Consider the following 26,839-nt stretch of genomic DNA (forward strand, 5'->3'; position numbering starts at 1 on the left):
AAAACTGCTCTATGACTACTGCAGAATACTCAGCTGTTGTAACAAAGCTTCCTGTGGAGTCGTCTGTGTTTCTGTCATTCCTCTTAGAGTAGGCTACATGAGTATAATGTGATTGTGTCACTAGAACCTCTTTTTTTGTCACAACTTGGCACACACGATGATGATAGCACAGAGTAGTGAGTAGGGGCGTGCGTCGTCACTTGTTTTCTATGCACGCCTGGACTTCCTACACCAAGTCGCGAGCCAGCGACAGGACCTTGGGCACGCTGTGGTGCTCAGCCATCTCTGAGGAGGAGAAAGACGGAAAACAATTCAACATTATGTAAAATACATGAAAACGAGTTCATGCATTAATTCCTATTTTGCTCGGTTAGGGTGGATATATGGTTTCATCATAACCACATATTAGAATCTGGTTTGATTTGCTTTGTCCTTAGATAGAGTTAATCTTCCAACACTGTGGGTGTGATCATGGGTAGCCTTACCGTTGAAGAACTTGATGATGTCGGTGAGGTCAATGTTGTTCTCTAGGTCTAGGATGATGTCTCTGTACATCTCGACGAGCGCCAGGGCGATGAAGAGAACAGTCAGAAGAGGTGTACTTTGCTGCCCATGGTTTCCCACACGGAAAACACATCATCGAACACCGTTTCTGCAAAAAAACCACAATGCCCTCCAATAAGAATATTTATATTTGACACATAAATAAAAATACGGTAGCATTTTTTATTTTTTTTGTATTGAAATATTTGCATGATTATATCTCTTAAATCTGCATGTAACTTTTCAGGAATTTGTTTCTCCAGAATAAACACACAGTTAGCACATGCATAAAACGTGCACACGAGTCAATCCATCCAGGGTGTGTGTGTTTGTGTGTGTTTGTATGTGTGTGTGGGTGTGTGTGTGTGTGTGTGTGTGTGTGTGTGTGTGTGTTTGTGTTTGTGAGTAAGAGCTGCATCATTATGACAAAAAGGATAATCAAAAAATGTTGCCCCATTTTGTGATTGTAATTATTCATTGCGATGAACAGATTATTAATTCAATTTGCTAACCATGCCTTCCCGTCACATTATTTGTGTCATATTTTTAGCAGTGTTCATCCCTCAAACCCCGCATGGCAACCAAGATTCTAGCAGCCTTAACCCAAGTACCTGGGATTCATTCGCTTACAGTATATCTGAGTTGTAACAGTTAGTCATTTGATTTGAATGTAACCTGCAAACAAAATCAGATATTTTTTGTGCAACATTTTTTTCATAGATCTTATTTATTGACTACTTCCATCCAACCTTTCACGATTAGCTAATTGCAAAATCCAAAATCGAAATGGATTACAGTTTTTTTCAATTGCTTGAACACGTTTTGCAAAATTTGGCTCATTGTGTCAAAACTCAACACACAAGCAAATAAGACAACAACACTGTGAAATAAAGCATTCACATCTATGTCAAATTGAAACTCGGCTATTGAAACCTAACAATTCTTTGTAAAAATGGCACTCTGATGTCAAAATGAAACACACTTGCATCATATGAATACACTTTCAGATCAGCAGCAACACACTGGTCTACTTTATATAAAACACCACTGCAGTCTTTCATGTTCACTGTTTTCATTCAGTTCCACAGAGGGCACGTTTTCACCACAACCAAAAGAAATACTAAATACTGTACATTGCAGTACTAATTACAGTGCCGTAAATACAGTTTGAGCAAAAATAAATAAATAAACCCTACTGTACTGTGAACACAGAAAAACATGGCAATTGTGCATGGGTGGGCTTATGGATCCTGCCGTCTGTTGGGGTCTGGCCATAGGATCTCATCAACATCACAAGTAATATTTTCTTCCGCAAAGCATCGGGGAAAATTTTGCCTTGTGTGCCGAATCCATCCATGGATTGACCCTATGTTGATGTCTCTGCAGGCCTGTTCCATTGCCTGCAGAAGAGGCATGCGAGCATGAGGTTGGCGGTCATCTACGCACCATCTCCAAGCCAAAAATAATTATTCTATGGGGTTTAGAAATGGTGTGTAAGGGGGCAAGTATTGGACTTCAAATTGATGATGGTTGGTGAACCAGTTGCGGACCAGAGCAGCCCGATGGAAACCAACAATGTATATGTGGTACTGATACAATGGCACATATTCAGCTGTAACTGGATGACACCAATACTGTATTGTAAATGTAAAGGACTGTAACACTTACCTGTACATGTTCACGTCGAAGTCCTTTGACCCTGACACTGTTTCTCTCAAATGGGACCCTGTACAATTGCTTCATGGTAATTTGGTGCTTTACCATGATGCGTCTGATATTGGAAATGCTCAATCGCTCTATGTTATTGAATACCGGTACTTCTCTATCTGCAAGTATTTGTTGCTGTAGCTGGTTGAGACGGATTGCATTGTTTGCTCGGACCAGGTCCACAATGGCAAGTTCCTGCTGTTGGGTGAACAGGCGTTGGCGTCCGCCCCCAGAAGGTCTTCTAGTCATTCTATAGAAAAAAGCAACCACGAAATGTTACTGTATTGGTTTGCTTCGTTTTTACAGTACTGTATATACTGTACTTTACTGTATATACCATAGAAAGTACAGAAACATCTCAATGTAGGTAATCAGAAAAAATTCCACTTTCGTTCAAAAAGGAGCATTTGCCACCCTGCAATACAGTACATGTGATATGGTACAGTACTGCAAATACTCTAGATACAGTCTGAGTAGAGTAGAAAGTAGAGAGTTGAAGACATACCTGTTTTCGAGTTGGAATGTCCTTATTATGGATGAAACTGTTGGTGTTCAGTTTTGGAAGAAAGTGTTTTCAGGTGTGTAAGTAAGTATTCTCAATTAACCAATGTGTTTAGGATTTTGAATAGATGTGTTTTAGCAATGGTACAATGAGACGTCATTTTTGAATTACAGTTTTTTTCAATTGCTTGAACACTGTAGACACATGCTTAGACCAAAGTAACACAACTTGAAGTTTTTGTTACTATACCTTAAACCCATGTAACCATTCCTTAAACAAAAGCACTGCTTTGCACTTTAGTTGCAATTGTGCAACACACTTGCTCCTTTCTGCAACACACTTGCTCCTGCACACTACACACTATTTCATACATAAAACACTTAATTCAAAAAATGACATCTCATTGTACTATTGGGAAAACACATCTATTCAAAATCCTAAACACATTGGTTAACTGAGAATACTTACTTACACACCTTAAAACACTTTCTTCCAAAACTGAACACCAATCAGCCAGCTACAAAAAGGCCTCAGTTAAGCCATTTTGAGAACTTTGCAAGCATGGATGAAGCAAGAGCAAGAGGCAGAGGTAGAGGAGGAAGAGGAGGACAGAGACATAGAGGAGGACGTGGTGGAAGAGGAACATTATTTCCGATGACATAAAAGCCACTTTGGAGGACCATGTCATAAACCATGGCCTGACTATGAGGGAAGCTGGGCAGGGAGTCCACCCTAATCTAAGCCTTTTCACAGTTTCATCCATAATAAGGACAATCCGACTGGAAAACAGGTATGTCTTCAACTCAACTCTCTACTTTCTACTCTACTTAGACTGTATCTAGAGTATTTGCTGTACTGTACCATATCACATGTACTGTATTGCAGGGTGGCTAATGCTCCTTTTTGAACGAAAGTGGTAGTTTTGTGACATACTGTGATTACCTACATTGAGGTGTTTCACTACTTTCTATGGTATATACAGTAAAGTACAGTGTATACAGCACTGTAAAAAGAAGCAAACCAATACAGTAACATATTGTGGTTGCTTTTTTCTATAGAATGACTAGAAGACCTTCTGGGGGCGGACGCCAACGCCTGTTCACCCAACAGCAGGAACTTGCCATTGTGGACCTAGTCTGAGCAAACCGTCTCAACCAGCTCAATAACATAGAGCGAGTAACCATTTCCACTATCAGACGCATCTTGGTAAAGCACCAAATGACCATGAAGCAATTGTACAGGGTCCCATTTGAGAGGAACAGTGTCAGTGTCAAAGGACTTCAACGTGAATATGTACCGGTAAGTGTTACAGTCCTTTACATTTACAATACAGTATTGGTGTCATCCAGTTACAGCTGAATATGTGCCATTTTATCAGTACCACATAGATACATTCAGAGAGGTACCAGGTACCTGTTCGATGGGGTGGGGGTTCTGTATGTGTAGTACTGTCGTTGAGTGTTTTGAGTAATGCCATCCAAAATATGTAGTGCATGTATTTTGTTTTGTTACAGAGCATCTTGGAAATGGATGGAGCTGCACAGCCTCATGAATTTAGTTACATTGATGAGGCTGGATTCAACCTCAGCAAAACAAGACGACGGGGTTGTAACATAATTGGCCAAAGGGCAATTGTGCCAGTCCCGTGGCAGCGCTTGGAGATGGCGCGTATATGACCGCCAACCACATGCTTGCATGCCTCTTCTGCAGGCAATGGAACAGGCCTGCGGAGACATCGACTTAGGGTCAATCCATGGATGGATTCGGCACACAAGGCAATATTTTCCCCGATGCTTAGCGGGAGAAAACATTGCTTGTGATGTTGATGAGATCCTATGGCCAGACCCCAACAGACGGCAGGATCCATAAGCCCACCCATGCACAATTGCCATGTTTTTCTGTGTTTACACTACAGTAGGGTTTATTTTTATTTTTTTTTGCTCAAACTGTATTTACTGCACTGTAATGTACAGTACTGCAATGTACTGTACATTACATTACAGTACATTATGGTTGTGGTGAAAACGTGCCCTCTGTGGAACTGAATAAAAACAGTGAATATGGAAGACTGCAGTGTTTTATATAAAGTTGACTAGTGTGTTGCTGCTGATCTGAAAGTGTATTCATATGATGCAAGTGTGTATCATTTTGTCATCAGAGTGCCATTTTTACAAAGAATTGTTAGGTTTCGATAGCCGAGTTTCAATTTGACATAGATGTGAATGGTTTATTTCCCAGTGTTGTGTCTTATTTGCTTGTGTGTTGAGTTTTGACACAATGAGCCAAAATTTGCAAAATGTGTTCAAGAAATTGAAAAAAACTGTAAGTGTCTTATGTATGAAATAGTGTGTAGTGTGCAGGAGCAAGTGTGTTGCAGAAAGGAGCAAGTGTGTTGCACAATTGCAACTAAAGTGCAAAGCAGCGCTTTTATTTAAGGAATGGTTACATGTGTTTAAGGTATAGAAACAAAAACTTCAAGTTGTGTTGCTTTGGTCTAAGCATGTGTCTATAGTGTTCAAGCAATTGAAAAAAACTGTAATCACAAAACTACCACTTTCGTTCAAAAAGCATTAGCCACCCTGCAATACAGTACATGTGATATGGTACAGTACTGCAAATACTCTAGATGCAGTCTGAGTAGAGTAGAAAGTAGAGAGTTGAAGACATACCTGTTTTCGAGTCGGAATGTCCTTATTTATGGATGAAACTGTTGGTGTTCAGTTTTGGAAGAAAGTGTTTTCAGGTGTGTAAGTAAGTATTCTCAGTTAACCAATGTGTTTAGGATTTTGAATAGATGTGTTTTCCCAATGGTACAATGAGACGTCATTTTTGAATTAAGTGTCTTATGTATGAAATAGTGTGTAGTGTGCAGGAGCAAGTGTGTTGCAGAAAGGAGCAATTGTGTTGCACAATTGCAACTAAAGTGCAAAGCAGCGCTTTTGTTTAAGGAATGGTTACATGTGTTTAAAGTATAGAAACAAAAACTTAAAGTTGTGTTGCTTTGGTCTAAGCATGTGTCTATAGTGTTCAAGCAATTGAAAAAAACTGTAATATGCATTTAATGCATAGCATCAAATGCATTGCACAGCCCTAGATTGAGTGTGTGAGTGTGAGTGTGTGTGTGCGTTTGTGTGTTGGTTCAACTTTAAAACATCCGTCAGACCTGGATAAGAGAGCGCATGTTGGCAAAGTGGGAGTCCATCTCTCCCCCGTGAGGGAAGTTCTGGTTTATCCTCTTCATGAGCTCCGTGAAGCAGCACCTCTGTGGAACGGCAGAACACACGTTAAACTGTGTGTGTGTGTGTGTGTGTGTGTGTGTGTGTGTGTGTGTGTGTGTGTGTGTGTGTGTGTGTGTGTGTGTGTGTGTGTGTGTGTGTGTGTGTGTGTGTGTGTGTTTGAGGTGTGTGCGTGTGTGTTTGTGTATGTGTCTGTGTGTTTGAGGTGTGTGTGTGTGTGTGTGTGTGTGTGTGTGTGTGTGTGTGTGCAACCCGGTATCACGCGATTTCACAAACGTTAATCTTTTGAATCGTGCCCCAGAGCACGATTGTCCGACTTTTTTCGTGCTACACAAAACGAAATGTAAACCAATACATTCTGAATGGGAGCGTTTATTCAAATTCAGACAGTAAGCTGCACCCTAGTTATATATATGTCAATATTTCAGATTATGGAAGCAGACCTCCTCAAAAACTGAAACAAACGTGCTCCACCGAATGAAATGTAAACCAATGCATATTGAATGGGAGCGTTTCTCTGGTGAATTTCATTCTCCACAAAACGAAACGAGAGAGAGAGAGAGAGAGAGAGAGAGAGAGAGAGAGAGAGAGAGAGAGAGAGAGAGAGAGAGAGAGAGAGAGAGAGAGAGAGAGAGAGAGAGAGAGAGGCTTGAGAAGGAGTGTGCACTGATAGTACAGTGCTCCCTCTAGTTATATCTATAATAAATTTGGATAATTCACCGTTGCTAAGCATATAACGACCGCTGTCAATGAAAGTGGGTTTTTTGCCATCTTTCGTAGCACTCCGCAAGTAGTCTGGTAACGTATCAACCCCATACGTACTCGGTTGCTGCCATCTATCATTTATTAGTGAGTTATATATAATAATAAAATGGATTAAAATGGAGCATCAAACACTCAATATTAGTAAACCCTGTAGGCAAAACATATCATGCAGTCACCATCAAAGCTAACCCCAAGCTAGAGTAGGCCTTAAAAGGTGACGTAAACAATGTGCTTTAATACAGAGGGTTTAACAGTTTTTCTCAGTCGCTTTGGTACATTTCTCAGATCAGAATTGAAATTCTCAAAACTACCTGTTCAATCTTCACATAATTGTGTCGTTTGTGCACATCAAAAAAGCAGTTTCTCATTTCTTTGAACAAGTTGCAAATGCTTTGGTACATCCATGCAAATGATTATGCCCAATTCTCAGCTCTTTCCTACATTATCAATTGCTTATGTCATGTTGATAAAAATGTATTGTAATGGGTCTCTATTTAATAGTCTCACCCCCACAACATTAGTTCTTTGCATAAGTCTTTACATGCAAAATGGTTGAACAAGTTGTCATAATATGTCAAGCATATTTCTATACATTTCCATTCGACTTTTTTTCTAAATCTGTCCTGAATTGGTAAATTGCTACCAGGTGAATCTTGACTTTCTCTAAAGAAGGGAAATGTGTGAAGTGTTAGATCAACCAACGATCAACCAATTTACTGGAATTGATCAAAGGTGCATCTCCTGAACCATGAACTGGCAAGTATATATATAGCTGGAGCACAACACAATGTTACATTGTCTGAGAATTTGTGGCCCAACAGACAGGAACGTCAGGAGGTGTAGGAGGACTGCACTGTAATTCCTGCAGCAATGCATGTACAGTTTACCCTAAGGAGATTTTCCTATGTTCACATTTCTAGCAATGACATGGTCTGTCAACAAATTACATTACTTGTCCAGTCTCATGCAATCAATCTCCCACAGACACTAAGGTGTAACTTACAATTTACAATAATTATCTTCAAAACTTCTAGCCATGGTTTACATCAGAACATCCCTCCAGAGTACACTGTTATATTGACAACATGTATCCGTACACAATGACACAAGGACTTGTCATTTTGATGACCGGGTTAGTTGTGTTCATTGTCACAGATATTTACTTTTGAGAAACGGACTAAGGATTTTGAGCAAGAGACTTGCTTTTGCATGAAAGCCATGGTGTTTTACTATTTGTACGAATTGTTTTGAGAAATGCACTTACAAATTTGCAAATTTCACTTCTGATCTGAGAAATGTACCAAAGCGACTGAGAAAAACTGTAATACAGAGGGATACCCTACCATTTTAATTCAAATAGAGACCAGTTGATACTAAATTGTGATAATTAATAACATTGATTAATTAAAAATAATTCAGTATTATTTGATCATATCAAGATTGTCAGAAAGATTATCGCAACAACTGTACCTTATCTTTATCTTGCTGAAAAATGTATTTTCTGGTCCAAAATGCTATGAAGTATCCAAAAAACGAATCCAAATAATGACCTCATCAAATCAAATCACAAATTAAAGTCTTTAGTTTTAGATTCCAGTCAGAAACAGGTACGTCTGTAGTGAACTTTGAACTGAAAGCCACAGATCAAATAAGCAAATGGACTTTGCATTGATTCTGTTTTTCTTATAAAGAATTTGGAGGTTAGGTACACTGTCAACAGGAATATCAGGTGACAACCGTTCAGAAATCACTGGAATAAACTAACCTCAAGTTACCTCATAGGGTTAGGGCATTTTAAAGTTCTTTGTTTTTTCCACCCGTTACCACTTCAGAATACATAGCCTACAAAAAATGATACTAAGACACAAGGACTGAAAATATACCGATTGTTTAATAGACAGTAAATTAATAATTGCAATAGTGAATTGACAATTTAAGAGGACATTGAAAAAATAAAAATATATTTATTTTCATTGGCTCATTTTCATGTTATTTCAGATGATTCTACTTAGGTAAAGCACACGCACGGACCATGTATTGCATTTCAAACATGTGGAATATATTAATGGACTATTAATATATCAGATTCATTGCACAACAAATTAATTAGTTTCATAGCATAGAGTACACTGCAAATCTCACGACATATACATCAAAGACAACACACATAGTAAATGTATCAGAATTGAATATTGAGACACATGTTAGCACTGATACAGAACCACTGGAAAATAAGCCACGGTCGACCCAATGTTATGGAATTATCCTGGCCATTGTGCAATTGTGACTGAAAAATCCATAGCCAAAACGTGTGTGTGTGTGTGAGTGTACTGTCCACGGTAGCCAAAGGAAGGTCAATTTTTTCATTTGCACCTAAAGGTGGGTGTAGCAGCAGCGTTTCTCTGAGCAAAATAAATTAAAAACATAAATAAAGAGATGGCCTCAGATGGTTCTTCATTCTGCTCGAATGCCGCACAACAGTTACTAAGGGACCAGACGCAGTGGGGACAACGGACAATTGCGTAAGGCAAGGGCGGTCAGATGAAGATGGGGCATTTCTAAAGGTGAAGTCGACTCCAAGACAAGAGATTGAATAAAGCAGGGACACAGCAACATGTCAGCAGATGTGCGAGCGAGAAGTATCAATGACAAGAGAGTAAATGTGCTCTTTTTCATTTGCGTAATAAATCCACCATCCCATTCTGGTCTGTTGTGTAAAGCTATCCGTGATGTTTGTTTTTCAAGCATAATGATCAGAAGACAGCCAAAGAGGTGGTTTTGTGAACAGTTCAAATGCAGCGTCCCGGGCAATATAGTTACTTAAGGCTTTCACCAACACTAGAGATGGCTGTGGATGACTAAAAGTCATTGTGTTCATCTTTTACGTCTAGGATAGCAAAATCAAGGTTCTCTGCCCTGCTTGGGAGAAACGTCACTAACAAGGAAGGCAAAAATCAGTCCATCGAGTAAAGGAACTCCAAAGAAGACCGAGGTCAATATAGATAGAGATAAACTCGAGGGATAATAGATTTGTGTGTTACAGTTTGTGTATAAGAAGGGGGAATTATCATCCACAAGGCAAGGATGTGAATGCTGGTGAGGAAGCATCCTTTCTGGTGAAAGGCTGAAGAACATCCAGACCGTGATCACCGCCTTCAAACACATCTCCAGCCATGCAGAAATAAGGCAACCGTAGGCTGTTTTGACAGCCCATCAGAGACGCCAGCAAATTAAACGGTGAAAGGAGTTATGTCGATGGGATGTGTTGCAAATGGAAAGTTCTGGAGGCAAATTGATTAGAACGCAAAGGCAAACTAAAAGCCACTCTCATGACATGAACTTGAGAAATCAAAGGTTGATGTTGCTGCACATCTTCACTGTATCTTCATCATTGTATTCATTGTGCTATGCATTAGGGATCTTTGCCCTAGCCATAACCGTTTTACTAGTAACCTCAGACAATGCTCAGTCTTGATGGCAGCAGTCAGTATGAAGCTGAAAGGCAAAGGTCTGTATTATGGCCTGTATTTAAAACCATGTGGATCTCGTGAAACCATAGCATTAACGTCTAAGGGGTATCTCAAATGGGGGTTCAGCCCCTGGCCGGTGACCAGGCTAACCTCACCCTAAACCGGCTAAAAGATCATCTCTCAGATATCGGACCTCTGTTGACTTCTTGTTTGCATTGTTTGCATAGAAACTAGATATCCAAAAGAACACCGTTTAGTATAGATGTTGTAGGACAACTATACAACTATGAACATAACAACGTTTATGAGAGGGGGACAGGGTAAGGTTTGGTCGGTTGCCATGACAGGGTAGCTCAGGCCCACCCAAGGTGTCAGCAAGACACCTTGAAGAGCAACGTTTCAGATGTGGTTTAAAACATTGACCAACGTTGACCAATGGTGCTCAAATGGGTACACGTTGATTGTACCATGGCCATGTTGCGCCTATATCCCCACACATCATCAAGAGAACTGGTGTGAGGCTATTTTATCTAATGATGGCTTTGGAGGAAAGTGATCAGTTTCCAGGAACTAAATGAGTGCTCTGCACATTATGTTCCAATATATTCGAAAATGAGATCATAAACCTGCACTTTCTAAATTTGTCTTATATAAATAAATAAATAAATAAATAAATGTATATTAGAATTCTGAACTAGAAAGATTCTCAAGAGTAAATCACGCACCCATCCACAAGTACATCCATCAAGATCATCTTCCTCCAAATTCTTTCATTCTGGTCCACCCTTTGCCCACCCAGGCATGGCGCGCTCTCTCTCTCTCTCTCTCTCTCTCTCTCTCTCTCTCTCTCTCTCTCTCTCTCTCTCTCTCTCTCTCTCTCTCTCTCTCTCTCTCTCTCTCTCTCTCTCTCTCTCTCTCTCTCTCTCTCTCTCTCTCTCTCTCTCTCTCTCTCTCTCTCTCTCTCTCTCTCTCTCATAGCTCTGCAAGAACTGAACAAAAATAACTGAATCATTTGGTAACGCTATCCCTGAACACATAGCTCAATCTAAGGTAAAATAATGAATGTCCTGAAGCGATTTTTCTTTTAACAAGGTCCCATTCACCGAGTGAACAAAAGCACACGCACATTTATACACTTCCCAGAAATAATTGTGTCACCTGAAAAAGGGACTAGCAACCGAAAAAACTGCTTCATGACTACTGCAGAATACTCAGCTGTGGTAACACATCTTCCTGTGGAGTCGTCTGTGTTTCTGTCTTTCCTCTTAGAGTACATGAGTATAATGTGATTGTGTCACTAGAACCTCTTTTGTGGTCACAACTTGGCACACACGATGATGATAGCACAGAGAAGTGAGTAGGGGCAGGCGTGCGTCGTCACTTGTTTTCTATGAGCGCCTGGACTTTGTACACCAAGTCGCGAGCCAGCGACAGGACCTTGGGCACGCTGTGGTGCTCAGCCATCTCTGAGGAGGTGAAAGACGGAAAACAATTCAACATTATGTAAAATACATGAGAACGAGTTTATGCGTTATTTCCTATTTTGCTCGGTTAGGGTGGATGCATGGTATCATAACAACATATTAGGATCTGGTTTGATTTGCTTTGTCCGTAGATATCTTTAATCTTCCAACAGTCTGGGTGTGATGGGTAGCCTTACCGTTGAAGAACTTGATGATGTCGGTGAAGTCCATGTTGTTCTCTAGGATGATGTCTCTGTACATCTCGACGAGCGCCAGGGCGATGAAGAGAACAAAGTGGTCAGAAGAGGTGTACTTTGCTGCCCAGATGGTTTCCCACACCGAAAACACATCATCGTAAACCATTTCTGCAACAAAAAAAACACAATGCACACCAATAAGAATATTCATATTTGACAAATAAAAAAATAAAAACGGTAGTAAATTAGTAAAAATATATATTTTGTATTGAAGTATTTGTATGAATATAATCTCTTAAATCTGCACTATATAACTTTTCAATAATTTGTTTCTCAAGAATAAACCATTCCCATACAAGTCAATCCTTCCAGGGAATTTAGCCTAGGAATCGTTATTCCGGCTTACCTTTTCTTATAAAACAGCACTTCAACAAAATTATTAAAATGGCTTATTTTGCCGTTGCCAGCACCCAGTCTTTGTGCTTGGTGGGCGATGCTAGGCATGATACTGTGTGTTCACCTCTTTTAAAGTCCAGTAGGAACCACCGGTAACAGAAGTAGAAGTGGGTGTAGTCTCCATTCTGCTGCATCAGTTCAAACAGCTCAGAATCCAGGATCTAAACCACAACAGAGGTCATAAAGAGGTCATCAAGGTGTTTGTGTGTGTGTGTGTGTGTGTGTGTGTGTGTGTGTGTGTGTGTGTGTGTGTGTGTGTGTGTGTGTGTTTGTGAGCAAGAGCTGCGTGATTGTGATAAAAAGGTGAATCAAACATTTTTACCCCATTTTGTGATTGTGATTATCTATTGCGATTGACAGATTATTAATTCAATTCGCAAATCTTGCCATCCTGTCACATTATTTGTGTCATATATTTAGGGGTGGTCATTCCTCAGACCCCGCTTGGCAACCAAGATTCTAGCAGCCTTCACCACAATGCCTGGGAATCATTTGCTTACATCTGAGTTGTAACAGTTTGTCATTTTATTTGAATGTAAAATGCAAACAAAATAAGATTTATTTTGTACAACATTGTTTTCATAGATCTTATCTATTGATTATTTTCATTTAACCTTTCACGATTAGCTAATTGCAAAGGCCAAAATGAAATGTATTAATAATCATTTAATTGCACAGCCCTAGATTGAGTATGTGTGTGTGTTTGAGTGCGAGTGTGTGTGTGCGTGTGTGTGTTGGTTCAACTTTAAACCATCCGTCTGACCTGGATGAGGGAGCGCATGTTGGCAAAGTGGGAGTCCATCGCTCCCCCGTGAGGGAAGTTCTGGTTCATCCTCTTCATGAGCTCTGTGAAGCAGCTGAACGTCAGCACCTCTGTGGAACGTTACAACACACACGTTAAGCTGTGTGTGTGAGTGAGTGAGTGAGTGAGTGAGTGAGTGAGTGAGTGAGTGAGTGATTGAGTGAGAGACTACTGTTAACACAAGGCTCCTATAGATGAATTTCTTTACTGACCGTCATCCAGTATGACCAGCAGCGGAGCGAGAAGGTCACACATCCCCTGGACATAACCAATGTCCAAATGCTTCCAAACATAACTGTTGACACAAAGTCATATTGATATTTCTATGCTTTCACTGACTTTGTATATACATCCAAATTGTGACATGGGGTCTTTTTTTAATGCATATCCCTTTTTACCCCCATTAAAAGCCTGGGAATTAACAACACTTGAAGGGCTCTTATCTTACCGTCAGGTGAGTTGTTGATTAGCCATTACACGCCATTTCAAAATGTACCTCTAGCGATATCACAAGTGGGAGTGTTCACCCAGATGTACAATGAATAAATGTACAAACAAGTTGGCAAGTACGCTCAACTAGTAGGCTCATTTACCCAGCATGCTTCGAAACAGAAAAGGTGCTAGTGCTAGAAAAGGAGCTAAGATGCTAAGGTGCAAGCTGCAGGCAGCTGATAAATAAGTACTTCAGCACTGAAGTCCAAATTGTGTTCCATAACGTTGATATTTCACCTGCACATGATGTTGCGTAGCTTCTCCAGGTTGGCGGGGGTGAAGTACCAATTCGTCCGATCGCACCGCCTCACGTCCTTATCGATGCGATGCAAGTTCAGCAGATACATGTCTAGCTGCTCTTGCTGCAAAAGAGTGTAACCCGACTCATTTGACTAATGGACGGTATGTGTGGCGTTGTTGTTGTTGCTGTTGTTGTTGTTGTCACAGCTTACCGTGTAGGCACTTTCCCCAGACGACAAGAGGGGCCCATCGCCGGAGCCTTCCGGACAGACGACAGACGCCTCCTCTACCGCCGCTTGTCTCGTGGGCAGGCTCTCCATCTGCGGCTCTCCCTCCTCCTCGTCCTCAGAGAGGCCCGCCTCCGTTCCCTCGGGGCTGGTGTTCGCGCCGGCGTCCGGTAAGCCGACCGGGACCCTCTCGCTTGCCGGGCCGTCCAGCAGTCTCATCCGGATGCGGGACAGGGGCGGCGCGGCCAGGCTGATCAGGGTCCCGGGCCGGCCGTCCCCGGAGCTCACGCAGGTGATGCCCGTGGGGATGTCCTCCATCTCCAGGGCCGAGGGGGAGTCGTCCGAGTCGGCCGTGTCCGAGGACTGCTTGCAGTGGGACGAGAGCGACAGGCTCCCCCTGGAGGCCGTCTGCAGCGCGTTCAGCAGCACCTGCCGGACCGGCGAGTCGGAGCCCGGCCGGTCGTACAGGAGCTCCCCGGGTTTGTCCTTCTTGGGCTCCGACAGCTCGGAGATGTCGGCGTCGGTGTCCTCTCCCTCCGGCTCGTTGGCGGGGGTCGGGAGAGGGGATTTGTCGGGGTCCGCCGCGACTACGTCCGGGGTGGTTTCCCCCGTTCTGCGGAGACACAGCGCCAGGTCTTTGCCCGCTTGTGCTTTGAGGGCCAAGGACTGTCCGAGCAGGGGGGCCTGGAAGTACTCGTTGTGCACTTCCTTCTCCAGCGTTAATACATTCATGTTCTCCGGTTCTGCTCTCGTCGGGGTCTTGCCCGCGGGGATCACCTTGACCGGCGTTTTCGGTGACGTGACTTTCTCCGTGCCCAACTCGGGTTTGTTCAAGGGTTCGCCCTCAGTGCGCTTCCCCTCAGTGCACTTCCCCTCAGCGGCGGTGTTGACTTCGGAGACACCCTCAACCTTTTCATTTCCCGAGACTTTGGCGATGTCACTGGTGATGTCCTTCGGTGCTGGGGTCTTGGGAACGTTCTCGCCGTGTGATTGGTGGACAGCAGGTTGCGTGTCTGTGATCTCTAGTCCAGACTTTGTTTCCTCGCTGACACTTTTGCCGGGAGGCTCTGCTGAGCCTGGCAACAGCTGGGAGACGGTGGATCCAACAGATGCACCGGATACAAAAATATTAACGTCTAAATCCTGAAGTTTCTCGGACAGAGCTGGAGAAGAGGGGTCGCAAGGGGGAGGTATTTTAGGGTCAGCAGTGTCCACTTTGACGTCTTTGACTTCGCCTTCCTCAGATCTGGGCTCTGACTCCATTTGATCCATGTCTTCAACCGATCCGTAAACCTGGAAAACCAACAGAGAGCATAGAGTTTTTCCGTGACAATTTGGTAGGGTTTTAGGTCACCCACATTAGTATAACATCAGATCAACATCTGAAGTAGTGATGAGTCTACCTGTGTGCTACTGCTGGAGTCACTCTGTGAGCGGGCGTTCTGCTGTGCTGAGCTGCTACCCTGAGAGTACTGGAGTCAAATAAGACCGCAAACAGAATAAATGACAGACAGGGTCATTTTACCTCTCCCGCTTAAAATAAGTCATAGGTTTCTCTTCTGTTTTACACATACACTACTACACTACAGATGTTCTTCTCACTGCGGTCATTACATATCTTCGCAATGATTTGTAAAAACGAATATATATGCAGAGAGTTAATAAGAAACCTGGGTTGAACTTATAATACAAACACAAACAAATAACTTTTAATTCATAATGGAGGTTGCAGTTATGCAAGTTTCACAGCTCTGCCCATTTTGAAGCAGCACTCACATCTGTGCTGATGGTGGACTCTCTCTTCAGGGGCCCCTTCTCCACGCTGGCCCCAGAGGAGCACCTTGCCAGGGCCTCGGCGTGCTTCTCCCTCTCCCGCTGGCGCACGATGGCCTCACAGCCTTGCCACTCCTTCATGGTCACGCCGTAAGCCGTCTGCATGTTCTCATCCACCTAGACAGCGAGGCATTTGAAGGCTTAGTTATGGTTGTACGTCGACACAACGCAAGGGGGTTTAACGGGCCGATTACGTCCCTGTGGAACATCCTTGCGTCCACCGCAAAGGAGGAGGCGACGCAGCAGCAAGGGGCTGGGATTGGTCCGCTGACTAAAACCCGACACAGAACCAAAACAGGTTCACGAATGCGTCGAAGCGACGGGGTGATCAATGCGTTGCGTCGACGTGCAACCATATCTAAGCCTTTACTCTCTCAGTCTCAGTCTTTTTTGGCACCAGCGTTTGCACAAGTGTGTTTTTTTTTTTTTACTTTTGAGAAACGTGTGCAGTTTCTTTGCTCTGCATTATTTTCCATCAAGGTCATCAGAATCGTGCAAAATCTGCTTGCTGTAACAGTAAAACAACACGGAGATGACCGTAACGTCATGTCTGGATTCTGCGTGTCCCTAAAATCGTTGAATCTTTGAATGGAGTTTTCAAAGAAATGTCGGCTCAAAAATCTGCAACAGAGGGCAACGTCTCTCGCAGAATCGTCATGAGCTTCCTGATTGGTTTAGAGGGACACAGCCCTGACCCGTCTCTAAAAACAGCTCAGACATCGGAAACTTCAGACTGAATTATGAAGCGAAATAGGAATCCAGGATGATTATCAGACAAGGACGGTCGGCCAAAACGGATGTGCACTAATGTATCCACATTAGCGGGGACATGACCTGGCTCAGACGGTGAGGTTCTTTCCTTCACATTTTGAGCTGAACAGCAGCGGAGTGTCGCTCACCTCCGTCCGGCACTTCTCCGTCATGGTGAAGTGGTAGTGGCCCAGCAGGAAGGGCCACACCTCTTTGCGCAATGTCGGATCCACGCCGCCGAAATACACAAGCCTGTAAATGTCCTGCTCCTGGTAGTTCTGCAACACAACAAATGAACCCAAATGAACACCGTCGTCCTCATCATCATCACCATCCTCATCATCAACCATACCAGGGGTTGCCAAACTCCTTCCATCCAAAAAAAACTGTATTTTTCCCAACCCAACTATCAAAAGAATGTGGCCAAATGATTGGGAATAACTGGGGGGGGGGGGGGGTTCTTACAGAACAATCCTTGAGGAAGCTGGTCCAGATCTCCACGGAGAGACCTCCCCGGGCGTCGCTGGGGGCGTTCCGGTCCACGATGGAGTGGTTGACCAGTGCCGAGAGATGGATCCGAACGGTGGACAGATGACGGCAGTACGCCAGCCCTGGAGACGCAGAGACGCATCGCGCGTTCATTAGGACATCGGCGAAAGAACAACACAAATTCCCATGCAATCCTTTTATTTTTACACTCACATCCATAGAAGGCACGGGAGATGATTTGGTACTTCATGGTGTCACAGAGGAGCTTCAGTGGAGCCCTGCCAGGTTGGAAAATGGGAACAAATATATACAGAAGGAATTCAAGGTAAAAGACGAGTTTGGATACGTTACGACTTATATACACGTGGGACTACACAGCAATAGTTATCGTGACATTTACATTTATGGTATTTAGCAGCTGCTTTTATCCAAAGCAATTTACAATAAGTACATTTTTCAGAAGGAAGAAAAACAACAATATATTGCTGCCGGTACAGATTTCGCTAGACAAGACAGGAGGCACGTCCTGACTGGTTCTGTCCGCAGTAGGACAGACGTACCTGTCTTGGTTGCACCCGTTTGGCAGAGAGCCGTCTGACGATCCGCTCTGGGAACAGGAAGAGCAGGAAGACTTCCTCGGGACGGGATGCCACAAGTTGACCGACGGGTCCACCATCTCTGTAGCTACTGCACACAGGAACATCTGTTTAGATTACCTAAACCCTTAACAACAGCACCGTTGCTACAATCAACATCCATGCCTCGTCGTCCCCCATAATACTCAACTGAGACAACCGACGGCAAAGAAAATACAGGGTGAGCAGGCAAGACTTTACAGAAGTTCCAAAAAAATACATTCATAAAAAGAAGAAGAAAGAAAAAGCATGGAGACAACAAACCAAGGTTGAGGTGGAGGTGTGGTAGGTGGGTTATGTCCATATAAGGCCTTCCTTACTCTCTTCACAGACGGGGACTAGATAACAAAGGCTGACAGGTCAACATTGAGGAAACAAATACGGATGTGCATGTCTTATTTACAACAACAAACACACACCAAATCATAATGACCCCTCCCTCTCAGGTGTGAGTTTCATCCATGACAATATCACTTTTTATTTTATTTTATTTTTTTATGACCAATGTAACTATAGGATCAAAGTGGATGGAGGGTAGTATGGTATTTTAAGAATCCATTCTGAAGTATAATCATATTTCCATATTCTAAGAAGCTGTACAGTTAAAACTACGATGATTTAATTAGAAATTCAATCAGTCAAATGTGTGTTGGAAAGTCATGCGGGTGGGTGTGGGCGAACCTGGGAGGGCTTTTGGATGCCTTGGGTTATGTAAAAAAAAATATTGAATTTTAATTTTAGGACAGAAAAACTCACCAAATTCCATTTGTGTCCCGGGTAGGAGGAGGCGGAACACGTAGTCGGTGGCCTCCTCCTCCTCCTTGTCCGACACCGAGTCGCAGGACCCGGGGGGGCTCCGCTTGCGCAGCTTGGGGAACACCTTTCCCTGCCGACGCAAACGTCATCGTTTCAGTGTTTGATTCTTTCATTCTTCATGTGGTCGGAGATATCCCCACAGAGCAGGCCGGCTGCACACCAGGCGCACGCCTGGTTTGGGTCGTAACACATTCTGACGGCAACATTTTGTAGAAGTCAATGATTATTATTTTATTTTTTTTAAATGAGAAGTCATAAAAAGAGAGCCATAGAGAAAATATTAAAATAATTATAAATGTCAGCATATTATACAATACATTTAAATTATTTTATCAATATTTGTGAAATGCAGTTTTCTGATAACCGCTCCATTATGAACCCACCTAACCCATTAAAAAGTCAAACAGCATATCATTCTACTCATTCTAATTCTATACGGGCAGTACAGTTAGTACTGTACATAACAATAAAAACAAAAAGTAAGCATGGCTGACCTTGCCCCTCTGGGACCAGAGCGGGGGGTCCAGCTGTCCGTGGGGCAGCAGGCCGGTCTCCAGACAGGTGAGGAACTGCAGCAGATGACCCCCTTTAGGGAAGTGGAACGGCGGTCTCTGGATCCCGTCTTGGCTCACCAGCACCACAGTTCCACCACTGTCCACTAGGGGGCAGCACAAACAATTCCTCTTTCAAGTTACATTTTTTATATCGTTTAAATTTATAATAGAAGTTTAGAAATAACAACCTTGTTGATGACAGTGGAGATAGACAATCTCTTCAAGACGAATTGTCATCGCAAAGTCCCAATATACACTGCAGGAACGCAAAATGCATTTGGATCAGTTTCATTGGACTGTGACACAATTCCAGATAATAATAAATGGGAGACTGCGGTTAGAGTCTGACCTTTTCTCGGAGTCCAATTCTCCCACATTGCCGTTCATCAGCTGATTCGGGGTCCACTTCAGAGTCATGAGGTCAGCTGTCTGGTGCAGGGAAAGGTAGCCGGGGATGGCCTCCATGTCATCTCTCTGTGGACACCAGGTGGCGGAGTTCCTATCGTTTTTAGTGGGAACTTGATAACGATAAGTAACGGAAAGCACGTTTTATCTATAGGTACTAGGGATGGGCAAAATGATTCTTTTCCGGGAACTTGCCAAACTTGCCAAACTTGAACTCTCAGAAATAATGGATTTATCCCAAACCAGCACGGAAATAATCTGTTTCACAGACTTAATTTCCTGCTGGGGAATTGTGGTGACATTTTAAGGGTGTGAATCACAGGATAAGGAGGCTGAAAATGGATTTGAAAAAAAAATCCTCTGACATAGGCCTACAGTATTTATTTTTTCCTTGAGCTCCATTTTCTTCATGACATTTTTTTGATGTAAATATGGATAATGTCCTCATTTGTAGGACTGCAGGAGAATAATTTCTCCGGGTGACTACTGGGAGAGGACAGGAAAATCTGGTCAAGTCAAGTGTGATAAACCTTCAAGCATCCATTCAGAGTGCCTTGCACAGGCATATACATACATACATGTAAATTATTGATCTGTCAAGAAGACAAGGTCAAATTCAGTCAGTTGACCCTGTTTTAGGTCTAACGTCTAAGATTGAAAATAAAAAATAAATAAAAAAAGTAAGAAGACAACGCCAAGATGGCCGACATACTGGCTGCACCAGGACATTGTTCTTGCCGAAGAGCAGTGTGGCTCTGGAGTTCTGATGAAGAGACTCCACGTAATCCCTGGCCCACATGAGGGGCCGGTCGTCCATGCTGCCACTCGACTGTCTCTTCTGGATCTGAGGAGGACAACAGACAGGGGGACGCCGCTGAACCCATCGGGAGAACACTGGAAAACCCCGGGGAACGTCTTGGAAGTTCACCTGACCTCTGCCTCAAACACTGTAAAACCACTGTTGTCAGGCATATAGACCAGTGGTTCCTAACCACTGTATCAAGCCAACATAGGTTGCTAATATAATTTGTACTATTTATGAATTCCTTTAATATTGATACATTTCTACGCACATATTTCCCAAATAATGATTTGTTTGAACTTGGGTCCATGTGATACCCTATCGACCATGTGCGGTGTGGGAATATTGATAAAATTGCTAATAACCCAGTTTCTTTAATGTAACCTTGAAATAATATGGGATTTCTCATAATCTTGGTGTGCCTTTAAATTCTGGTTTGGGATCGGGCCTAGCCCCAAAAAGGTCGGGAAACCCAGACCTAGACAGTGAAACCCATAGTGTTTATAAAACACACTGTTTCTGACACTAGTGGCACAAGCACTGCAGACCAGAATACTCATAACAACGTATCCCCCAACCTGCATGGGATCCTCACTGGACCATAACATGCTACAACCTCTGATAGTGCAATACCACTATGCCACTTTATTCTTTCGTCATTATACTTTTTATGCACTCAGAAATGTTAACCGTTTTAACTCATACCAGCACTTTATATTCTGTGAATATTTGAATATTAGATATATCACCACCAGGGGGGGGCGTGTCTCACCAGGGCGGGCCGTCTGGACGGGGACTCCTGCCGACAGTGGCCGCTGTGGATGCGGTGGCGCTGCACCAGCTCATCGGCCGACGGGTCGGTCCAGAAGTGGTCCGCGGTCTTCACCTTGGTGTACTCCAGGGCACAGGGTCCCACTGGGAGATGACAAGGGAGGGCACGTCGACAGCGCCGCCATTTTAGGAAGGGCATTACTTACGCGTGCACACAGGCTGGTTTGGGTAACGTTTGGCAATGCTTTCTTAGGCCAGTGGTCCTCCATGGTTTCGATCTTAATCTGAAAACATCTCGTTGCCTTCCTGCCATCCTGCCTTTCGTGAATGTTAAGCATAAATCCTCTCACTTTCAATGACTAGCAATTAAGAAATCATTTGAATGATGAGATTTCAGTCGAGCAGAAGCCCATATCAGTTCACCGCCACGGGTCTAACTCCTCACAACCCCCTCCCTTACCAGCACTGTCACCTTCAAAGTAAGAGCTTTGGGGGGGGGCACAAGGATGGCCATTAAAAAGTGAGGGGTGAGAATGTTTGGAGTTATTCTTTCTCTAGAAGCGCTTGCGGAGCTGGATGAGTCATGCTCAGAGGAGCATGAACTTCCCTGAGTCAGCATGGCGTCATGATTTTAACAATAGATATAGGAGACTGAATAAGGTGTCAATGCTGATACGTGTTTATAGCTGCACTATGTACGTTTTCTCCATCAGCACCCTCTAGGGGCTTGAGCTGTAGCTAGAACTGAGAAAGGTTGCAGCTGAATGACGTACATTCTCCCCTCTCTGTCTCTTACAGCTCTCAAGTCATACCGACAGCACCCTTAACCCTGCACATGAATTGAGATGACTACAATATAGCTATTATAAAAAAAAAAGTTTTATCCGTCAATGATGTTGATGCATCGGACTAAAACCTTATTGGCATCACTTAGCCGATAATGGTGAAGCACGTTTTCATCAACGCCAGACATCATGTTGTGGTGTGTGGACGAGGATAAGTGGGTACCTAGAAGAGAGGCGAGGACAGGGCCATCCACAGGGTCCAGCAGCATGGCTTCTCTGTCATACAACGAGCTGTGGAGCAGGGAGGCAAAAGCACATTGCAAGGACAACATGTGATGGTTCAACAGAAGCTCAGTGTGAGAGTTTTGATAACGGCCTCGTAATAATGGGAATAACATAGAAGCATAGCTTCTGGAGAGAAATTGTGTGGGCTTTAGGTATATATTTAGCTACTCTCTAATTGGTTCTGAGCTTGAGTCATTTGAATTGAGCAAGAATGTGAATGATCGGCAGCAGTGTAGGAGGAATGCTAGCAAAAATACTTTTAGTGAAGAAATTGTTGTTGGATCGAACATTTGAATGCAACACTTTTGCTCGCCTGAGTAACTAACAGGTTGTCCTTAATATTTTGCCTGTTAAGCCCTGTAAGTCTGTTTTAGTGAGAGTTTAGTTACATTCTGATCACATAAAGTGTTGTGCATCTCGCTTTTAATTGAGACTAACCCTTGTGTCATATCAAAAGACAAACAGAACATTGTTTTACAATGTGTCTTTTTTACGTGGTATGCTATAATAAATATAAATGGATTCTTGGTAAAAGCGAACAAAGAGAGAACAAACAGTACTAAGTAGAAACCAAATGTGGCCTACTGTGCCTCACGGGCCCCATCCAACAGTACCTCTGAGGACCTCACCCGTCCCAGTCCTCAGTGTCTCACCTGCTGTGCTCCACCAGGTACACCACAATCTTGTCCAGTAGCTTCTCCATGAGTGCTGTGCGGATCCAGAGGTGTCTCAGGGCCTGCGGCGGGACGTGGGCCGGCTTGGACTGCCTGCTGCGGTCGTTGCTGAGGGGGGTGTTGTTGTGCTTGCTGAAGAAAAAACAGAAATTTAGGGAAAGATTTATCAGAAAGATTTGAAAAGATAAAGTGTATCTGTGAGTTTGAAGATACTAAAGCTACGAGATTAAACTAAAACTGTCTGGAAAGAACATATCAAAATCTGGAAAGAACATATCAGAAAAAGCAAAACATTTTCATTGCAATGGGTGTCTTGCACGAAAGTGGTGCGGATAAGGTGCTTGAATCCAAGGCTAAAGGTTTCGGTTTCAACCTTAACAAATTCAGCCTAATTGCAAGGCATTGTTTCACCAAAAGCCTAGCCCCTTACCTATAGTCCTCAGCGTATTGTCTAGTGCTGAACGATTTCGGAAACAAGATATTTGCGATTATTTCGACCAATATTTTGATTGCGATTAAGTAGCCTATGCGATTTTTCTTTTCAAAGTTCCTTATGTTCTGTATTATTCACTATACAAGCAATTAATCATTCCAAAGTATGATCAACACAACATTGGTAGCAGTCAACATACAAACTGCTCTTTCTTTACAAATCCTTACAAATCTTTAAAAATCTAATGGGTTAGAAAGAAAGATTTTTTATCGCAGCCTTCAAGATTTGCAAAACGTGTTCTATATCATCGCAATGTCAGTTTGGATTTGATTAATCGTTCAGACCTCGTCACGTCTACCTAATCAAAAAGTCCCTTGAAGACTCTGGATGAAAAACACCTGCTTAAACGACTCAAACAACAACACAGTGTATTCAGCGTCCGTCTTGGTTCTCTTTCTGTGCAGCAGGCGGTGCCTCACTTGTTCTCCGCCAGCTGCTCCAGCTCCTGCACCTTGTGACACAGCTCCTCAGCGGCGGGGAAGCTCTTTCCCACCTTCATGAAGAGCGCGGCCACCTTGTTACTGCACAGCAGGCCCGCCGCACGCCGCCTCAGCCCGTGCAGCAGACACGCCTCCACCGCAGCTGCGCACACACGCACGCACGCACGCACGCACGCACACACACACACACACACACACACACACACACACACACACACACACACACACACACACACACACACACACACACACACACACACACACACACACACACACACACACACACACACACACACACACACACGAGGGGCGGACATATGAGGGAGAGACACCATGACATGTCTCCACACGCTTGCTGGCACACACATGTGCACGCATGGCACACACAAACGCGTGATGTGCACACCATGTATTGGCCTGTATACTCAGGTTTATGGGCAAACACACGCATGTGCTTGCGCATTCGTGCGCACACCACGCAGTCTCACACACACACACACACACACACACACACACACACACACACACACACACACACACACACACACACACACACGTACGCACATACCCACACAATCGCTAAGCTCATAAAGAAGATATACAGAGATTCAACTCCAGCTTCTACGTTGGACTGCTTTAGCCCATAACATCATTAAATTAAATTTAAATCTTTCAAATTTAAGTAATGTCACTACAATTTTGAAAGACCAGATTCCTTCCCTCATATTGATCCCACAGAGACGATGCAGCGGCAATCGGTCTAAAAATAGACCACAAACAAACGGCAAACACGCTTGCTAGCAGTTGCTAGGATATCAACGATGTGATTCATAAAGTCGTCACTTCCGATTAGTATTTGCGTGTTGAGAAAGCTGTAGGCTTTGGCAGGGATTCCATCGATCCATCTGCCCCGCGCTTCTAGAGACGGCTCAGCCGGCGACAGAAGATAAACAAGATTGCAGTTTCAAACACGCCCCAGTTTCTCTTCCCTCGCACCAGACAACGTTAAAAGAGTGGGAGTGGTGCGCTTGACATTTCAACGTGCAAAGCCAAATGTCAGTATGAACCCAAGGTTTATTTTCCGCCGATGTCTAATTAAGAATGACATAACAACAGAGCGTTGCAGCAGGCAGTATGCTGAACCTGAACACTTTATGTTACCAGATTATTAAACTGGTAATTGAGCTGAAATGTACACAAATGAAGAAACAATACACACGTTGATGTATATTACATGTATGCCATTCTAATTCCTGGCAGTATCAGTGGAGTTGGTTATTTTTGGTTGTTAATAATCTTCCCATTCTGTTCATTAAAGCGATCGAATGACAGATGAACAGATTCAACACTTACTGCAGAACGATATGATGTGGCTGCTGTCTGCGTGGACAAACTTCCTCGTGACCGCTTCCTCCATGATCTGCTTCACCTGAAAGAGAAGTACGGCAGGCATTCAGCCTGAATTGCTATAAAAAAATAATAAAGTGGTTTGCGCAGCTATTAATAATTCCTGATGCATCTATCATATAGGCCTACTTCATCTCCGACTTTTTAAAACAAAGATATGCACACTAGTGCTGGTTTTTCCAATGTCATTATTCCTTTCATTGTCCATGACTACCATGAAAGATAAGACAGTAGGCTACTTTATCATATACAACCCAAGACAGGAAATTCGGGAAGCATTGTAGCATGTTATAATACTGAAACGGCCCACCAAGGTGAATCACTGTCCTGTTCCATTTTGCCTCATCTTCTCCTCAGGCCTCAAGGTGTTTTCATGCACCATGACACAAAAGCGGAACCTAACGCAAACCCAACACTGACATTTGCGTTGTTTATGAATCGTGCTCTACAAAATAGTAAAATTTGATGTAGACAGGAGAACTGAATCTGATGTTCCACAGCAGCCATGCCGTGGAACATCAATGAGTCCATTGATGGACTCATCAATGAGTCCATCGTATAGAGGGTAGAATATAGTGTTCAGATAAACACAAGCCCAAAACAAAGAGACATGAAAATGGCTTCTGTCTTGATGACTTTTTTGGACTGATACAAGATAAATAGGCTTGTAAGCCAGTAGAATATACATAAAGATTTAGAATAGCACTGCCTGCCACAACAAGTTTATGTTCTTGCTGTACAAATCAACAATTTAAGTTTTGTACGTTCATGTGCAGAAAGTTCCCACTTTTGCCAAATAACTGATGGATTGAAGTATTTACAGCATAAACAGCAGTAACAATTCTCAATGTATTCCCTGAACAACGCTTTAGAAGGCTTAAAATGTGCTGCTCACTATCAATAGTACAAGCCTATGGTAGCACAGGATTCACTTCAACCACCCAGTAGTGAGTGATGTCAGAGCTGACCATGTCTACCCATATCATACCTGACAAGGTGGTTCCCTGCATTAGTTTGTTCAAAGTATTTGTCATGTCATAGATACCACCAAACTATTACATGTTAATAATGTCTTGTGGAGATTTTTTTAAGGAAACTCAAAATAAACTAGCAAGGCCTATGGATTGGTCGCTTCCATAGAAAGCATATCACCAGTATTTAGTCGATTGGCAGCTTTAATGACATCATCGACGCCGTGCTCATGGACACAGGTAGACAGCAAACATGAGTTGATTGAACACCTTTCGTCGAGCCACTATAGCCCCGGCCACTACACCAACACGAAATGTAGCATTTCTCTGTGGCAGTCAGCCAGAGGAAACAGTCTCCTGTCTCAGCTAGTTGTTATTTTTATCCCTCTGCCTATGAATCAATATGGCTTGTGCATGGGTGGTGCTGGTGGAGGGGGTGGTGGTGCAGCATGAATAATACTACAGCGTATAGCTCGATGCATTAGTGTGGTTGTATGGTGTGTATATCATCTGTTATCCTTAACAACTCTCTTGTTCTGCATTTTTTGCAACTATAGTTAAAATATATATATTTTAACTATAGTTAAAAAACGAAAAGAGTAGGCCTAATTCCCCTCAATTTAGCACGT

The 26,839-nt window shown here is 43.1% G+C and overlaps 1 protein-coding gene across 4 annotated transcripts in view; it reads right to left on the reverse strand.

The window, feature by feature from the left end:
• Positions 1-26,839, reverse strand: part of sgsm1b (small G protein signaling modulator 1b) — a 27,907-nt gene continuing 1,068 nt past the window's right edge. Inside the window, exons 3-25 of one of the 4 annotated variants that reach the window (XM_060049975.1) lie at positions 25,186-25,261; positions 23,812-23,974; positions 22,879-23,031; positions 22,164-22,231; positions 21,157-21,299; positions 20,295-20,426; positions 19,527-19,651; positions 19,366-19,433; positions 19,118-19,281; positions 18,564-18,693; positions 17,733-17,856; positions 17,386-17,450; positions 17,149-17,294; positions 16,833-16,961; positions 15,877-16,050; positions 15,504-15,572; positions 14,086-15,393; positions 13,871-13,995; positions 13,354-13,436; positions 13,103-13,212; positions 12,404-12,500; positions 11,884-12,051; positions 8,626-11,689 (exon numbers count right to left, since the gene is read on the reverse strand). In XM_060049975.1, the coding sequence (XP_059905958.1) occupies positions 11,601-11,689; positions 11,884-12,051; positions 12,404-12,500; positions 13,103-13,212; positions 13,354-13,436; positions 13,871-13,995; positions 14,086-15,393; positions 15,504-15,572; positions 15,877-16,050; positions 16,833-16,961; positions 17,149-17,294; positions 17,386-17,450; positions 17,733-17,856; positions 18,564-18,693; positions 19,118-19,281; positions 19,366-19,433; positions 19,527-19,651; positions 20,295-20,426; positions 21,157-21,299; positions 22,164-22,231; positions 22,879-23,031; positions 23,812-23,974; positions 25,186-25,261 (3,909 nt within the window). In that variant the 3' untranslated portion in view covers positions 8,626-11,600. Of the gene's footprint in view, positions 286-485; positions 653-8,625; positions 11,690-11,883; positions 12,052-12,403; positions 12,501-13,102; positions 13,213-13,353; positions 13,437-13,870; positions 13,996-14,085; positions 15,394-15,503; positions 15,573-15,876; positions 16,051-16,832; positions 16,962-17,148; positions 17,295-17,385; positions 17,451-17,732; positions 17,860-18,563; positions 18,694-19,117; positions 19,282-19,365; positions 19,434-19,526; positions 19,652-20,294; positions 20,427-21,156; positions 21,300-22,163; positions 22,232-22,878; positions 23,032-23,811; positions 23,975-25,185; positions 25,262-26,839 lie in introns of those variants that run through there. The other 3 variants (XM_060049974.1, XM_060049977.1, XM_060049976.1) reach the window with 3 other exon arrangements.

Source organism: Gadus macrocephalus, chromosome 4 (genome assembly GCF_031168955.1).
Source record: "Gadus macrocephalus chromosome 4, ASM3116895v1".
In the NCBI taxonomy this organism is placed as follows: Eukaryota; Metazoa; Chordata; class Actinopteri; order Gadiformes; family Gadidae; genus Gadus; species Gadus macrocephalus.